The sequence below is a fragment of the Aplysia californica genome, unplaced genomic scaffold (assembly GCF_000002075.1).
Source record: "Aplysia californica isolate F4 #8 unplaced genomic scaffold, AplCal3.0 scaffold00521, whole genome shotgun sequence".
Lineage (NCBI taxonomy): Eukaryota > Metazoa > Mollusca > Gastropoda > Aplysiida > Aplysiidae > Aplysia > Aplysia californica.
The window spans coordinates 378,431-396,930 of NW_004797791.1; the positions used below are offsets into that span (position 1 = coordinate 378,431).

The 18,500-nt window shown below is 39.9% G+C and overlaps 1 protein-coding gene across 1 annotated transcript in view; it reads left to right on the forward strand.

The window, feature by feature from the left end:
• The window catches only part of LOC101862674 (tripeptidyl-peptidase 2), a gene marked incomplete in the record, with an annotated part of 68,264 nt that overhangs the window by 36,510 nt on the left and 13,254 nt on the right, over positions 1 to 18,500 (forward strand). The window contains 7 exon segments of the mRNA XM_035971853.1: positions 1,133 to 1,239; positions 2,290 to 2,444; positions 3,492 to 3,608; positions 5,367 to 5,467; positions 6,466 to 6,565; positions 9,280 to 9,417; positions 13,722 to 13,814. Of these exon segments, the coding sequence (XP_035827746.1) occupies positions 1,133 to 1,239; positions 2,290 to 2,444; positions 3,492 to 3,608; positions 5,367 to 5,467; positions 6,466 to 6,565; positions 9,280 to 9,417; positions 13,722 to 13,814 (811 nt within the window).

An 18,500-nucleotide genomic window follows, 5' to 3' on the forward strand; every position in this document is an offset into this window, starting at 1 on the left:
TGACTTATTCAGTGTTTTGTCTTCATTTGTGATGACTTATTCAGTGTTTTGTCTTCATTTGTGATGACTTATTCAGTGTTTTGCAAGTTGTTTCACTTTGACTAAAAAAAAAAAATGGGAGTACTGTTTTGATTATTTTGTTGGGTTTTTTTTTCCCTTGTCAGATCCAAGCGTTTGAGGCCAGCAATGTTCAGCGCGGTGCTATCTTCAGAGTACCGGTCACAGTGGTGGTACCTACCAAGTGAGTAGAGTCATAGTGCTTTTGTTTAGAGAGGTTTCAGCTACCAGACCTGTAATCATGAGATAGCGGGTTTCAGGGGTTTGAGCCTTAGCTCGGTCCAACGTGTCCTTGGGAAAGGTACTTAACACAAATTTCCCTTTGGCTCGGTCCTTTCGGAGATGGGTGTTAGACTCGGATGTCATGCCTCTTAAATAACCTAACAGTGTTGATACGGGCGTTAAACTTGAATCATTTTCAGAGAGGTTTCATCCCTCTGGGTAGTTACTGACCATAGTGGGAGTAAAGCAGAGGCAGCGGAAATGTGGTGTTTTACCAGACTTGAGAATGTCATGTCTGCCGGCGTTTTACTTTACTTTTACTTTACTTTTCCGATCCAGCGGCCATTTGGGTTCTAGCCCTTCGGTCTGTCGATATGGCAAAGAATTTGCAGGTTTTAATCAGCTGTGCTTTGTTGCTGTATAGAGTGTTTCCGATGTCTGGGGAGGCAGGTAGGTAGGTGCTATGCAGGTCACAAAGTGCTGGGCAGTTAAAGAGGTGGTGTGGTACTGTTTCATCCTGGCAGTCGCACAGCGGGCAGTTGGGTGGGGTATCCTTGCGGATCCTATTACGGTAGGAATTTAGTAGTATGTGTTGTGTTCGTAGGCGAAAGATCGTGACTTGTTCTCTGCCGTCGTTTAAAAAAAGTACAGTATACTTAAGTTTTTTAAAACAATTTTACAGGAGAGCAGAAAAAGTGAATGTTGCTACCTAGAAAACCAACTGTTGCAGAACAACCTTTAAGATGATGCCAATAACCCGGTACGTCCAAAAATTGATGAGCGGCCTGATTCCACCTGGTCGTGACACGTTGCCAATTGTTTACACCCCCCCCCCCCTTCCCGTCTTCCCCAGAGTGCAGGATCTCCACAACGTCAGTGTATCCACTGTGGGTGTGAACTTCAAGCCGGGCTTTATAAGCAGGCGGTTCATTCACGTGCCCTACGGCGCTTCTTACGCTGGTGAGTATTGCTGGGAAGATGAGTGACTTTACTGTTCGTAATCTGTCAGACTGGAGGTACAGGAGGTTAAAAAAAGGCTAGAGGGTGCCGTTGGTAGGTTTTTACATTAGTGAGGCAGCGTGGTGGAATCAGGCTCTCGTCCAAATAATCAAAGTGATGAAACTTGCATTTTTCCGCAGATTTGTGAATTTTTATTAAAATTTAGTTTTTTCTCTCAACACCTTTCATGCCCATTAAAGAACTCATTTCTGTATGGATTTTTCTGATAAACGTTGATTAAAGGTACAATAAATGTAAAATTTCAGTTACCACGGACTCTTAAGCTAAGGAAATAACAAATCTTTGGGGCCATTTTCTCACAAATTTTACCTCTGAAAACAGGTGACACCCACCTCCTTCATTCACAAATATCTCTACATATATAAAAGATAAATGGATATTTTTTCAACCAAATAAAGACAAGTGAACAAGTTTTAAGATGATACCAATAACTCTACATGCCCAAAAATTGACGAGAGCCTGATTCCACCACGCTGCCTCACATATTTTCTGTCCCTCCGTTTTGCTGTATCTGAATACAAAGCAACAGTTCATGTGTCGATGTGCTTAGGTTTTATGCAGACTTAAAGGACTGGCTTTTGATGGTGAAGGATTCGTGTTTTTGGAAGGCGCTGTGTGGAAATAAAATCTTAGAGATATTTTCACGGATCAGTGGATACAGTGTGATTAAGTTATCTTTTCACTTATAATTGATATCATCCTGAACTGTCTATTGGCACTTGCTACAAAGTCAGTTAGGTTATATAAGTGCCAAAGATTAGAGGTGTTACAAGAGAGTCAAAGAAAAAAAAAAGAGTGATAAAGATGATAGATGATAAAAGTAATAATAATAGATAACATTTGCACAGCGCAAATTCACGCTCATGGGCAAGCTTTATGCTCTTTAATGATAGGAAAAGAGCATTGTGTCGAGTCACACTAGAGCACCCGCCAACCGCCCACATTCTGAACTGTGGTATGCTAATGCGCGCCGTTCTTCAATTCCCCCAGTGCTGAAGCTGACGTCACAAGACACGGAGAAAAGCGGGCGCTTCCTGGTGCACACGCTACAGATGTCCCCGCAACGCGCCTACAAGTTCCACGAGTTCTCCAAGTTTGTCACCATCAGCGACCGCGGAGAGGGAACCTACGCATTTCCTGTCATCGTCAGTAAAAAAAAAAAAATGTTGTGGATTAGTTAATAAGTTATGACTGTTGGTGCTTTTGCATTTAGTAGTAATTGCCTTTGGTATAGATGAGCAGGGCCGTTTTCCTGTCCTGGCAAGCTGAAAAAAGTTTTTGGGTTAATTAATAAATTATTACCTCTAGCGTTTTTGTATTTATTAGTACTTGCATTTAGTATAAACAAGCTGGGCCCCCTTTCGATGAAAGGAATGATCGGTGCATTAACATCAACTAAAAGTCATTGGCCTACTATATTTACACTCCACTGGAATGGGGCAATAAGTCTTGAAAGATGCAAAAAATTAGAAGGTCTAGATCTATACTCTCAAAACAAAATGCGCCTCGCGAAATATCACTTACGGATTTTCTAAAATTACAAAGACAGAAGCGTTGGCCTACAAAAGCGATCGGCGAAGTAAAGAAATTTAGCTTTTTGCAGCAAAACTGTCTCAAAACTGAAAAAAACCAAGGGCGCCATGATCTGGAGAATATTTTAAGGAATCTTTTAGCGAAAACCGCATGTCGATCGTTGCAGCCAATAAAAAGCCTTTTGAATAGCAACATTCGGCCACCACAAATAGATAATAGATTAGCAGTGCCATTTTCCTGTCCTGATTGAATGTTGTTGTTTTTTTGTTGTTATTTTTGCTATTGCCATTTGTTTATTTGAATGACTGATGTGCCTCCCTGGATATGATTCTGTCAGACCGGGACATTTTACATTATAAGATAAGATTTTTTCAAATGGTGAAATGGTATAGATTTTATTTCCCTATCAAGACTATTAGGTTATTTAAGAGGCATAAGATAAGAAACGATAACATTTTATTGGTCTCCTCAAAGAGAAATTTGCTGCGATGTGGTAAATGCATGCACATGTGAACGTACACACACAACCTCGCTTCAGAACTATTTTGTCCAACGTGCCGCCTCTTTACTTAAGTACGCTTTGGACAAAATAGTTCTGAGTCGACGACAAGTTGCAATGTATTCTCTCTGTAACCCGTGGACGTATTGTGTTCCCCCAGGGAGACATCACGCTGGAGGTGTGTATAGCCAAGTGGTGGGCCAGCCTGGGAGACGTGCTCCTGGACTACACCGTCACCTTCTACGGGGCGCAGCTCACCACAGATTCCCCAACAGTGGTGAGATACATGGTTTCTGCTTTCGACTGTTAAGGGGGGGGGGTTTGTTATAAACCTATCTCCGTAACTATGACCTTTCAGGTAAAGCCTTATAGCAAGAGGATATAACAGGAAAACATCTCTAAAATGTAACTTCTTTTTTTGTTTGTTAAGTCAACAGTTACTATGGTAATGGCGGCCATATTGAAATTAAACAACTTTCATAAAAGTAAAAAGGATTTTTTTATGTACCCTGGTACATTGATAGATATACTCAATACAAAATTTCATACAGTTAGGGTCTTGGATATCTTGAATAGGAAAAAAGTTCGAGATGGATAACTGACCTACCCCTTCATGCCTCTGAATTTGATTTCATTCTCATCCATGTAACTCACTTATGAATGCATCTATTTGCTTTTCCACCTGTAGTAAGTTAAGTTATGGTGTGAATAACAAGCTCTGAAAATGTCATTGAGATCAAATAGAAAATACAAAGGTAGATGAGAAAAACTATCAAAGATTGAAGGTTTGAAAAAAAAACCCGACAATTTGTTACATAATAGGCAAAATAAAAGTTCTAGGACAGAAAATCTGAAAGATGTTGATTGTAACAAAAAGAGTATGCAGTTTTTAGATTTACAAGTGGTTGAAGTATTATAATACGTCAAAAGTCCAGATACCAAAATAAATTGACCCAAAATCATCAAGTTTAAAACCGGCCCCTCCCCTTAAATGTTAAGATCCCTGCCATACGCCATGTTGAAAAGTGACGTATGATAAGATAGAATCTGACACTGAGCAGTCAGTTTGTATTTGTTCTACGATGATGATGGTTAACAAGTACTGTATGCTCGCCTGGTATAAAAATTTGCTTACATTTTCAAAAGAATGTTGCATTTTAAGTTAGAAAAGAAAACGTTTTATTTTAATCATTGATGTGACCATTTGGATGCGGCGAAGGATATTTTAAACTGTAGTTGTCTGCACATGGATTAGATTGTTTTACTATTTTGGCAATTTACACTTCTCGTTAGGGGGCTCTAGTGGCCTAGAGGTTAGATTATTGTTATTGATTGCCATGTCAAAACACTCATGATACTTGTCAGTCTTGTTCCTTAGAGGGTGCCACTGGTAGGTCCTACTTCTTTTCTTTCCCTCTGTTGTTTCTGTCTGTCTGTCTGTGTGGGTGGGTGGTTGGAGGGCGCCACTGGTAGGCTGGTAGGTCCTATTTCTTTACTGTCCCTCTGGTGTTTCTGTCCGTCTGTTTGGGTGGTTGGAGGGTGCCACTGGTAGGTCCTACTTCTTTACTTTCCCTTTGTTAATTCTGTCTGTGTGGGTGGTTGGAGGGCGCCACTGGTAGGTCCTACTTCTTTACTTTCCCTTTGTTAATTCTGTCTGTCTGTCTGTCTTACTTTTCCCCAGCACTAAATGACCATTATTGTGATGACGTGCTTCTCTTTACTCAAACAAACAAACAATCAAACAAACAATCAAACAAACAAACAAACAAACAAACAATCAAACAAACCAACAAACAAACAGTCGTGGGTGGTTGGCAGGTGCTCTGGCGTGGTTTGCTCCGTCTTTACTATCAAACATCTATCGTCTTTATCTCCCCTCCTTCCTATTTGTGTTTGTTACTCCCCTCTAATCTTCGGCACTTATATGACCTAATTGTGTTGCAAGTGTCGTAAAACTCTTACAAAAACTAAACTAAAAAAAAAAAAAAAAAAGCTACAAACAACCAGTCTTATTCTATTCCCCTATCATCCCCAGCATGGAGGAGAAGGCATTGCCAGGTTTGACGTCATCTCTCCCATCAAGACAGAAGACCTGGCCCCGTCACTGACGCTCAAGACGGCCATTTTCCCACTCAGGTACGTCCTAGAAGTGTCAAGGAAAGAGGCCAACGCAAAACGCACTACTTAGTGGAAGACTCGGCTATGCGCTATTTCGAAAAGTGACGCATGATGGACTTTTACGCTGAGCAGTCAAAAAAAAAAATCCCCCCAAATTTTTTGCACATGCTAATCCTGCCTATGGCGGACTCTCGTGGTCTGGAAGTTACAGTGTTCGCCTCTCATTCAATAGGTCCCGGGTTCGGAACCTGACAGCTACGGAAAATTTTCTCCTTTCATTTCTTTTCTTGCTTTCTAACCATGTCCGTGGGTGGTTGGCGGGAGCTCTGGTGTGGTTTGCTCCTTCTTTCCTATCAAACGTCTGTCCGTCCTTATCTCCCCTCCTTCTATTTTGTGTTTGTTACTCTCTTGTAACACCTCCAATCTTCAGCTCTTATATGACTTTATTGTGTTGCAAGTGCCGTAAAACTCTTACAAAACTGCCATGTCCTGTTGTGTGCTTTCGTCTCCACTTTCTTCTGCCCCCCTCCCCCCCCTGGGCTCCTGACTCTTTCTGCAGCTTTTCCCACTGTTATTTCTTGGCTCCTTCTTACTTCTGTCTTTCAGCCACATCCCTGACCTTATGAGAGTTAAGATCTAACACCTAGCCTTCTCGGATAAAGACGAAAAATCTTGGGTGTCCCGTCTACAAGTTCCGCACGTTGAAGATCCCTTAATGGTCCTAAAATCTATAAGAGTAGGCTTTGGCCGCCGCCCCGGGCATATCAAAATTCCTACCAAACTGAAAATGTCCTGTGTGTCTCGTGTGCTCATATTACCTTATGCAGTTGCGACCGCAGTAAAACACTTACCGAAACAAACAACCCTGCCTACGCTGTGAGCCTTGTTATGTGCGAACAAGGCACTTCTTGACTCAAAATGTAAGATAAATGGCCGAGGTCATTATAGTAGCACATTGACGGTTTGACCGACATCACCTGCCTCAACTGTGCGTCAACTTTTCTCCCTTGTTCTAGACCCTCAGACTACAAGATCAAGGCCATGTCCAAAGAACGGGATCAGCTGAAAGACGGACGCCAGATCCACGCTATTGAGCTCACCTACAATTTCCATCTTGTAAGTGGTTTTGTTTTTTTAAATTGAGCTGACCTACAGTTTCCATTGAGTAAGTTTTTGGTTTTTTAAAAATTGAGCTGACCTACAAAATTTCATCACGTAAGTTTTTTTGTTTAAAAAAAAAATTGAGGTGACCAACAATTTCCCCCGTTAAATGTTTGTTTTTTAATGAGTTGACCTACAATTTCAGTCTTGTAAGTGGTTTTGTTGTTTTTCAAAATTGAGCTGACCTACAATTTCCATTGAGTAAGTTTGTTTATTTTTTAAAAAAATTGAGCTGAACTACAAAATTTCATCACGTAAGTTTAAAATTATTTTTTTTTAAAATTGAGGTGACAAACAATTTCCATCGTGTAAGTATTTGTTTTTTAATGAGCTGACCTACAATTTCAATCTTGTAAGTGTTTTTTGTTTTTTAAAAATTGAGCTGACCTACAATTTACGTCATGTGAGTGGTTTTTAACGAAAATTGAGCTGGCTTACAATTTCCATCTTGTGAGTGGGTTTTGTTACAAATGGAGCTGACCTACAATTTCCATTGTGTAAGTTTGTTTGTCTTTTTTTATTTTTAAATTGAGCTTGACCTACAATTTCCCTCTTGCAAGCCTTCTGACATAACAGTTTTTAAATAATGTGTCCCTCCCTGTGAGGGAAGTTTAGTGGACAAAGTTGGACTCTGTGGTCTGGTGACTGTACTATTTTGGTTCATAAACTTATTGAAAACTACCTCACATTTGTACAAGTATCAATTTCACAACCTGTGTATCAAAATTATGAAAATGACTCACATGTGACTCTTTCTTGCTGGGTTTTGAAGATCTCAAACCAAAAAAAATTATTTAAAAATGCATTTTTGAAGATTGCACTATGTATTATTTTATTGCAAAAATGACAGACAACTGTCAGTTTGAGATAAATGTGTAATATCCATTGTGAGATGATTTCTATCTCTCTCTAATTTTGTAGTTGTTTAAAATTTCATATTTTTAAAGTCTTTTTCTTGGGTTTTTCTCTATGATTGGTGAAGAGTCTACTGCAGAAAGTGTTTATCAAAGAGATTTAGGCCAAAAAGTATCTAAAGCCATTTCACAAAACAATCATAAAGATTAATCTGTTTCAAAAGATGAAAGATGTTCACATGTCACACTCATATGACCATATGCAGTTGTGGACGTTGTAAAACACTTACCAAAAAAAAATATTTAAAATTAACATTTCACTGATAAATTCAACCGTTCACTACCGTTATACGACAAGGAGATAGAGACAACATTAATATTTCGAAGAGAAAGACGGTTCAAGATTCGTGATGCATGCTGATAAAATGAGTTGCTTCTTGGATTTTAGCTCTAAGGTGGATGTAGTTACATCAAATTTGTATGTCGAGTTCATACAATTTATTAGGAAGAAATGAAGAAAAATATGTTAAACTTGAAAGAGAAATAGCATCAGTTAAAAATCTATCAATTGGATTACATGTATTTTGACATCACCCCCATGTCAATTTTTGACCAATACCTCCATACATAGACTGGGAGAAGTCACCCATTTTGTCAGCTCGCTTCGCATATTCAAAACCTTTTTTTTTTCCGCTCAAAATGGCCTCTTGGCTCTTTTGTACTTTTTGCGCTTTGTTCTTCAATATAATCGGCGTAGTATACGTACTTGTTTACTGTATTTTCTTACTTTCCTACCTGCCTTCCTTACCTTACCTTGCCTTGCCTTACCTTACTTTATTTTACTTTACTTTACTACACTTCCTTCCTTCCTTCCTTCCTTCCTTCCTTCCTTCCTTCCTTCCTTCCTTCCTTCCTTCCTTCCTTCCTTCCTTCCTCCCTCCCTCCTTCCTTCTTTCCTTCCTTCCTTCCTTCCTTCCTTCCTTACTTACTTAGTTACTCACTCACTTACTCACTTTCTTACTCACCTACTTACTTACTTACTTACTCACTCACGTACTTACTTTCTTACTCACTTACTCACTTACTTACTCACTTACTTTCTTACTTACTTTCTTACTCACTTACTTACTTTCTTACTCACTTACTTACTTACTTACTTACTTACTTACTTACTTACTTACTTACTTACTTACTCACTTACTTACTTACTTACTTACTTACTTACTTACTTACTTCCTCACTTACTCACGTACTTACTTTCTTACTCACTTACTTACTTACTTACTCACTTACTTACTTACTTACTTACTTACTTACTTCCTCACTTACTCACGTACTTACTTTCTTACTCACTTACTTACTTACTTACTCACTTACTTACTCACTCACTTACTCACTCACTTACTTACTCACTCACTTACTTAACTACTTACGTCCTCACTTACTCACGTACTTAGTTTCTTACTCGCTTACTTACTTACTCACTTACTTACTTACTTACTTACTTACTCACTTACTTACTCACTCACTTACTTACTCACTTACTCACTCACTTACTTACTCACTCACTTACTTACTCTCTCCCTATACCGCCAAGTACATAAGGCAGAGAGCAGTCGACGCCACACTTGTCTGTCCCTGGCCACCTTCTCCAATTTCGGCACATCCAGGCCGTGGGTGATTGCCTCATCTCTAATTGTGCCTTTATATATATATAGCTTCCAGTTGGTCTTCCTCGTTTTCTTTTTCCAGTTGGTTGAGCAGTGTAGTATGAGTGACCTAATTTCTTTCCGCCTGTCGGTTGTTTTTCTGCAGCACAAGGGAGCAGACGTAACGCCGGACTGTGCCTTGCTCAGCAACTACCTGTACGAGTCGGAGTACGAGAGCCAGATCTGGATGTTGTACGACAGCAACAAACAGTACATCGCCTCCGGGGACGCCTACCCTGCCTCGGTACGTTGCTTGTTGCCGGTGTAGCTGAACGGTTTTACGGGATGGGTTAGGTGCACTTTGTGGGATTTTTTTTAGTGTTGCAAGCATGCACACGTGCGCACACGCACACACATATACTCACTGCTCTTTCTGGCTCACTCTCTCTCTTTTTCATATCTCCATATTTCATATCTCTCTCTCTCTCTCTTTCTCTCCTCCCCCCCTCCCCTCCCCCTCCTCTCCCCCCCTCCCCCTGTCTCTGAGGGTGTGGACCACGGTAAATTGATATTTGACGCGGTACTTAAACCCCTAAAACTGTGGGCTATACCCTAGAAAGAGAATTAACATAGTGTGTGTTCCTGGGGTATCTGTGCTTCACACTCAGGCTTTTCGTGAGGTAAACAGAGGTAGATAGAGGGCGCCACTGGTAGGTACTGCTTCTTTTCTTTCTCGCCCACTGTCGTTTCTGGCTGTCTATTATGTTCTTTTTCCCCCAGTACTAAATCTTTGTGTCAATGCATACTTCTCTTTTCTCAAACTAAGCTACGTCCCCACATCTCTTCTTCTTCTTCTCGATCTCATCACACTTGAAGTCTGGTATCTGTCATAAATTGGGCCGTCCTGCTCAGTTCATCTGTCGGCCTGTATAGCTTCTCTACGTTACCACATGACCAAAACTGAGTCGATGGTGCCATAAAACACCTATTGAACCCAAGCAAACGAACTAAGCTAGGCTACAATTATTGTATAGAGTTATGATGAGCACGTGGGGGTTTTGTAATAATAAGTAACTTGTTGTATGAATATATGAGGCAGCGTTGTGGAATCAGGCTCTCGTCAAAATAATCAAAGTGAAGAAACTTGCATTTTTCCACAGGTTTGTGAATTTGTATCAAAATTGTGTTTCTTGGCTCAACACCTTTCATGTCCATTAAAGAACTCATTTCTGTGTGGATTTTTCTAAAAAACGTTGATTAAAGGCACAAAAAATGTAAATTTTCTGTTAATACGGACTCTTAAGCTAAGGAAATAACTAATCTTTGGCGGCCATTTTCTCACTAATTTTACCTCTGAAAACAGGTGACCCCCACCTCCTTCATTCACAAATATCTCGACTTGTATTAAAGATAAATGGATATTTTTTTCAACCAAATAAAGACAAGTGAATAAACTTTAAGATGATACCAATAACTCTACATGCCCAAATATTGACGAGAGCCTGATACCACCACGCTGCCTCACATATCTAGTTGCTTGTTTCCTGTAACTAAGCTAAACTACACTCCAGGTGCTAGCTATGTAGGGTTTTTGTAATAAAAAAGTAACGTGTGTGGGTGGTTGGCGGGTGCTCTGGTGTGGTTTGCTCCTTCTTTCCTATCAAACATCTATCGTCCTTATCTCCCCTTCTTCTTTTTTTATGTTTGTTACTCTCCTGTAACACCTGTAATCTTCTGGCGCTCATATGACCTTATGCAGTTGCGAGTGCCGTAAAACTCTTACTAAAACTAAACTAAAGTAACGTGGTGTGTAAATATCTAGCCACTAGCTTCCTGTTCACATTGTGCCAGCAGTGCCCACGTACCTTGTGCATCGTCGTCGTCTGTCCTATCTGGCTCAAGCACGTCTGTTGGCTTGTCTGTTTATGAGACGCGCTGACAAAGTGAGTCACTTCTCGCAATCCACGAATAGAGATGCCGTCCTAAAATTAAAAATTGACCCCTCAAATTTATAGGTTTTCAACTGATGCCGTTTTCTTCAAGTTTAGCATGTCTTATCGTTTCACATAGTAAATCGTGCAGTCCTAAGCTATACATTTGATGTATGTATCCGTGTCCGCAGGGCTAAAATCTGTGAATTAACTCATTTTGTCAGCGCACCACACATTTGCCTTCACCAATGAATACTCTCTCGCCCACTATGCATTGTTTCTTGGTACCAGACACATGTGTATTAGATGATCGATGTGCTACTCCAGTGTATGTGTTATGTTGCTCTCTCTCTCCTTCTGTCTCTCTCTCTCTCTCTCTCTCTCTCTCTCTCACTCTCATTTTTTGTTGTGGAGATAATATGGTTAGTCAGCTGTTCTAATGTACAAAGTGCCAAAGTTTATTTTTTAATTATTTTTTTTTGAAAAAAAGATTGTTTTCCAACTTCTTAGTCTGTGGTATTGGGTTCATTAGCTCGAGAAATATTTGGTCAAAATTCCAATTCTAAATGTTGAAAAAATAGAAAAACAAGAAAAGGTACTTAAAGTAGGTAGAGTTGTAACTGTCTGGTTATTGAATAAATAACTGGTTATTGAATAAATAACTGGTTATTGAATAAATAATTATTGAATAAATAACTGGTTATTGAATAAATAACTGGTTATTGAATAAAACAGTTTTGTTTTTGTCTCCTGAACGATATTGCTTTCTGGGGTTGGGACCTTAGAACAGCGTGTTGAAGCCTTGCTCTTCTTTCTGGTCAGTATCAGGAAGTGGCCTCTCTGCTTCTCCCGCTTCTCGAAAATTTTCTAAGGATTTGTTGTAACAACGAGGCCACTGTACTGTTTCCTGCAAGGTGTCTTTCACAGTTGGGCAGAGAATAAACCACAGCTTCATTCAAACTGAACTTACACAAGAGATCTTGACGTAGTTGAGATGGAGGTTTGTAGTTATTGCCGATGTTGGGAGCGTACGTGAGACTTCACAGTGAAGTCAGGTGCTCGTCAAAATGAAATCGAAGATACGGGCATTTTTCTGCCGGTTTTGTAATTTTTATCAAATTTTTGCTTTTTGGCTTTATATTATTATCTTTAATGTCCGTTTATAAACACATTTCTTTGTGGATTTTACTGAAAATGTTGATTAGCGGCACAAATAATGTAAATTTTCAGTTTCCAAGTACCCTCAAGCTGTAGAAATCACCAAACTTTGGCTACCATTTTCTCGCGAAACCAGGTGACCCCCACCTTCTTCAATCACATAGTATATTCACTTCTATCAAGATCAATAGATCATTTTTTTTCATCGGTCAATAGACATATATAAACAAGCTTTAAGATTATACCTATAATTCCATATGCTCAAGAATTGACGAACGCCTGGTTCCGCTGTGCCGTGACACATATTTAGGATGTTCGCGGGAGTGTGAGAAGCTGTTGTCTCCCCCACACACACACCCCCCCCCGCTTGTTCAGTGTTTTCAGTGTTGACTGTAGTGTGCTACGTTACTACCTACGCTAAAGCGCTTTGATAAACACAGCAGGCTCGAAAACATGGTTATGTTGGAATAAAGGACAGATTCAGCTGTCATTTAGATTTGATTTTTTTAAAGTGAAGTTTTATCATTGCTATCATTAAAATAAATACCATTTTTTTTAAAATAAAAAATTAGGGGTAAGAGTTTTACGGCGCTCACAACTGCATAGGATCATATATGAGGGCTTGACGTAAATATGATGAGCTGAAAAGTCAATTTTCCTCTTCAAAAGTAGGATTTGTGTGTACTGTAGTTATCTGGGTGTTATTTTGATTGTGCTTTTGAGAATTTTCCTGTATGGTGCTTAGCTTTAGAGGAATGTGTAGTTTGATTTAGCTTGCAGATATTTTATTTCGATTTTATTGTCAGTGAAGACACTTGTTCTTTGATCAAGGAAGACATTGAAAGAAAAAATAGTGTAAATGGGGATCAGTTTATTCGAAGACAATTGTGAGGCAGCGTGGTGGAATCAGGGTTTCGTCAAATAATCAAAGTGAAAAAACTTGCATTTTTCCGCAGGTTTGCGCATTTTTATCAAATTTTTGTTTTTTCGCTCAACACCTTTAATGCCCACTAAAGAACTAAAAAATTGACGAGAGCCTGATTCCACCACGCTGCCTCACAATTGTGAGTGTGAACGAAATGTTTTGTCAGAAAATGGGGTAGGACTTATGATGTTTAAATTAAACTAGATTTTAAAAAATTTCATGCTGAAATCGATGTAAGTGTGGGTTTTTTTTTCTTCTTCAAAGTATGGTTGCATTAGCAGAGATGGTTAGTCGCCTCCGTAGGTGGTTGTAGGTGGTTGGTGGGTGCTCTGGTGTGGTTGGCTCCTTCTTTCCTATTGAATATCTATCAACCTTATATCCCCTCCTTCTTTTTTTGTGTTTGTTACTATCTTGTAACACCTCTAATCTTTGACGCTCACTTATATGACCTTACTGAATTGCAAGTGCCGTAAAACTCTTCTTACAAAAACTAAAAGGTTAGTGTGGTGTAATGTTGTGCTTGTGTCCGGGGTGCCCGCTCTGATTTCACTGTCTTGTGTGACCACGCCTCCCACGGCCCACGGCCCACTCTAGGATGCTGTGGTCAGCAGTGGCCCAGAACTTGGTCCCGAAGCCTTTGCCAGCCCTCGGCAAGACGGGCAGGAGCTAGCGAGAAATAACGCCAAGGTACACGCTTGACTCGACAGCACCTAGAGCTTGCTTGTAGTAGAGCCATTATTAACCCATCCAGGCTTTTTCTTTTTATACTAGACAGTGGATTCTGCTTCTGAGTCTCTCAGCTTTTTCTGCTGTTGTTTTTCTGCTTTGGTGGTTGTTTAGCACCTTTCCTGCCCTGAGCAGCGTGGCGTAGCCGCCTCCTATATATGGACTGAATCGTGTGTATGGGGGTGTGATATGTTTGCGATTCAGTCATAATGCTATCTTTCGTGTAGTGCTGGCTGGCACTGTTTACTGACTTTTTAAAAAAATCTGTTGCTTGAGGGTTTTTATCTCATGGATGCTTGGTTCTGGTCTGGGTGGGTGAGCATGTTACATATTTGGCTGAGAACTTTTGGCCTCAGAAATTGAGATTTTTAATCATGAATTTTTAACATTTTAATCTGTTCATTGACCAGAAAGAAAGCCATGCTAAGAAATGTCATGAACGCAACAGACTTGTGTTTCGTGCGCTCATATATATGACCGTATGCAGTTGCGAGCACCGTAAAACTCTTACGAAACAACAACAAAAGGTAGAGGCTTGTGATTTCTTGTGTAGGTGGGAAATAAGAGACATTTTTGTCAGTGACAAGACTGCCCCCCCCCCTTTGCCAAGATTCTACTGTATAGCACAGCATTGATGTGATGTTCGCAGGAAAGGTATTAAGCACCATTCTCGAACCGGTCATTGGTAGATGTGAATCGTTGTTTTGTTTTCTATGCCTCCTGTCTCTATATGTGAGGCAGCGTAGTGGAATCGGGCTCTCGTCAAAATAATCAAAGTGAAGAAACTTGCATTTTTCAGCAGGTTTGTGAGTTTTTATCAAATTTGTGTTTTTGGCTCAACACATTCCATGCCCATTAAAAAACTCATTTCTGTGTGGATTTTTCTGAAAAACGTTGATTTAAGGCACAAAAAATGTAAATTTTCAGTTACCACGGACTCTTTAGCTAAGAAAACAAATCTTTGGCTGCCATTTTCTCACTAACTTTACCTCTGAAAACAGGTGACCCCCACCTCCTTCTTTCACAAATATCTCGACTTGTATTTAAGATAAATGTATATTTTTTTCCCATCCAAATAAAGACAAGTGAACAAGCTGTAAGATGATACCAATAACTGTACATGCCCAAAAATTGACGAGAGCCTGACTCCACCACGCTGTCTCACAAATGTAGGTCAGATGTTGTATCTCTCTGAGGTTTTTCTTTTTTTTCGTTTTATGCGTTTGGAATAGGTGACCTCAGCACAATATGGACGATCTATGGTTTGTTTTTTTAAGCATGTCTCAATTGTTTGGGTTTTGTTTTGTTTGGAGTTTTCTGTTCACGTTTGTGTCCGTGTTACTTTGCCGTACCTCTCCGCGGCGCTGAGGGTGGGGCGGGTGGTTGGAGGGCGCCACTTGTAGGTCTAATTTCTGTACTTTCCCCCTGTTGTTTCTGTCTGTCTGTGTGTAACATGCGTGGGTGGTTGGAGGGCGCCACCACTGGTAGGTCCTACTTCTTCACTTTCCCCTTTGTTTTTTCTTTCTGTCTGTGTGTAACATGCGTGGGTGGTTGGAGGGCGCCACCACTGGTAGGTCCTACTTCTTCACTTTCCCCTTTGTTTTTTCTTTCTGTCTGTGTGTAACATGCGTGGGTGGTTGGAGGGCGCCACCACTGGTAGGTCCTACTTCTTCACTTTCCCCTTTGTTTTTTCTTTCTGTCTGTGTGTAACATGCGTGGGTGGTTGGAGGGTGCCACCACTGGTAGGTCCTACTTCTTCACTTTCCCCTTTGTTGTTTCTGTCTGTCTATCTTACTTTTTCCAGCACTAAATGACCGTTATTGTGTCGGATGTGCTTCTCTTTACTCTAACAATCAAACAGGTGTAGATGTCCCGTGTGCATCCTGTGGAATTAACCTTTGTCGTTCTTGGGTTCTATTGAGTCGCATGAGATGCGGGTGGTTGGAGGGTGCTCTGGTGTGGTTTGCTCCTTGTTTCCTATCAAGCATTGTCCTTCTTTTTTTCATATATTTTATATGTTTCTCTGATATAACATCTTTAATCTTCAGCTCTTATATGACCTTATTGTGTTACAAGTGCTGTTAAACTCTCACTAAAAAAACTAAACATGAGTCATGAGTAGAACTATAGTCAGCAGTGGAGTGGTTCATATATTAATTTTGTTTCTGTGGGTGGTTGGCGGGTGCTCTGGTGTGGTTTGCTTCTTCTTTCCTATCAAACATCTATCGTCCTTATCTCCCCTTCTTCTTTTTAATGTTTGTTACTCTCTTGTAACACCTCTAATCTTCTGGCGCTCATATGACCTTACGCAGTTGCGAGCGCCGTAAAACCTCTACTAAAACTATTAAACTATTAATTTTCATTCTCGTCGTTTCCAATCTATTTATAACACATTTATACTCTTCAAATTATTTTGTAACTGTATTTCCTGTTTGTTGTTTTGGTTTTTGTACTTTGATGAATACCCAACTAAACTTCTTGAAGAAGGGTTTTGAAAGTTTCAGTATGTTTTACAGCTCTTGCAAAAAATAGTTCTGATAAGTGCTGAAGATTAGAGGTGTCACTAGACCGTAATGTACAAATAAAAGAAGGAGAGATGAGGATGATGATAGTTGTTTGATGAGAAAGAAGGAGCAGACCACACCAGAGCAAGTAAGGCGTTAACCCTTCCCGCCCCATGAGCGTATATTTTCAGCAGCGCTTGTACCTCCCACCGTCCCAAGAGCGTGTATTCTGCTTCAGGGGGTACAAAATTTGCCCAGTTTTCGAAATTGGCTAACCTAATTAAACTTTAATTTTTATGTTTGTTCCTTTACGTTTAAATGTTGTTATATGTTAATTTCTAAAACCCATTACAAAAACACTATATACTTTTTTTGTTTTTGTTTTTTTGAATGCCGGCCTCTTTTTCTGAAATACTTCTGCGTTGGCTGGGACTGGGGTTATGAAGTGCACTTTCTTTTACTTTACTTTTCCGATCCAGCGGCCATTTTGGTTCTAGCCCTTCGGTCTGTCGATATGGCAAAGAATTGACAGGTTTTAATCAGCTGTGCTTTGTCGCTGTATAGAATGTTTCCAATGTCTGGGGAGGCAGGTAGGTAGGTGCTACGCAGGTCACAAAGTGCTGGGCAGTTAAAGAGGTGGTGTGGTACTGTTTCATCCTGGCAGTCGCACAGCGGGCAGTCGGGTGGGGTATCCTTGCGGATCCTATTAAGGTAGGAATTTAGTAGTATGTGTTGTGTTCGCAGACAAAATATCGTGACTTGTTCATGAAGTGCACAAAAATGGCTGGGGCTGGAAGGGTTAAGTTAAGGTACTGTTGAGCCGTCCTGTAGACTTCTGGGCCTTGAGGCTTGGGTGTTTGCCTCTCATATGTCTTAAGTTCCTGGTTGATTCCGGCTGTGGAGGGGAGGGGGGGGGGGCATGATGCATGGTCAGAGGGCAGTTTGGGGATTTTTTTTATTATGCTTTCTTGTTCATGATGAACCATCTCGATGGAAATTTAAGTCGGAAGAGAGGTTTACATTCTTTTCAGCTGCATGTCTTGAATGGCGGGGTCAAAACAGCGCGCTTCTAAAATGATGTAAATTGTGTTGATTCTCATGTAAGACATGGGAGATCAGTCATAAAATAGTAGAGGAAAAAAGTGCCTGTTCCGGAACAAATGAAATGTGTCACTAGACACGTCAATGTTTGGGCATGTAGAGTTATTGGTATAACCTGAAAGCTTGTTTATTTGTATTTATATTGCTTTTGATTAAAAACAAAAAAACAAAAAAAACTCTTTTATAATCTCAAATGGAAGTTGATATTTGCATGAGAAGGAGGTCGGCTTGCCTGGTGTCTGGTAAAATTAGCGAGAAGGTGGATGCCAAGGTTTGGTAACGTTCAAAGCTTGAGGGTCCTTGAAGACTGCAAATTGAAATTTGTGGGTGGTTGCCGGGTGCTCTGGTGTGGTTTGCTGTTTCCTATCAAACATCTATTGTCCTAATCTCCCCTCCTTCTTTTTTTGTGTTTGTTACTCTCTTATAACACCTCTAAACTTCGCCACTTATATGACCTTATTGTGTTGCAAGTGCCGTAAAACTCTTACTAAAACAAAAGACAAATTAAAATTTAATGTGCCCTTTGATCATCAAAGTTTTTCTGTATAATCTACACAGAAATGTGATTTGAAATGGACATTAATGGATGAAAAAACATAGATTTCTTTGATTTCATTATTTTTTACGAGCGCCTAGTTTCATCAGGATGCAGCACACATGTATATACTGAGAGCGCTCAACTGTGTCCTTGAACGTACATGTATCGTAGGATTTTTTCCCTCTTACTTTTCTCTTCTAAATTTATGACACTTGTTTACAACTCATTATTCTTGTATCTAATATCTTTTTGTTCTTAATTAATGATTCAATTATATCGTTTGCTAGTGTTACATTTTGAAAATACTCCACTTTTTGGGGTGCAGAGAATGTTGTCTCTTTTAGTGATGTCAATTAAAAATGGTTGGAGGGTCTGACTGGCAGGATAGCTACTCCTTCTGTCCAGCCTACACTCCTGTTCCAGAATTTTTCTTTCTTCTTACATGATCTCTTCTTTCTTCTTACATGATCTCTTCTTTCTTCTTACATGATCTCTTCTTTCACT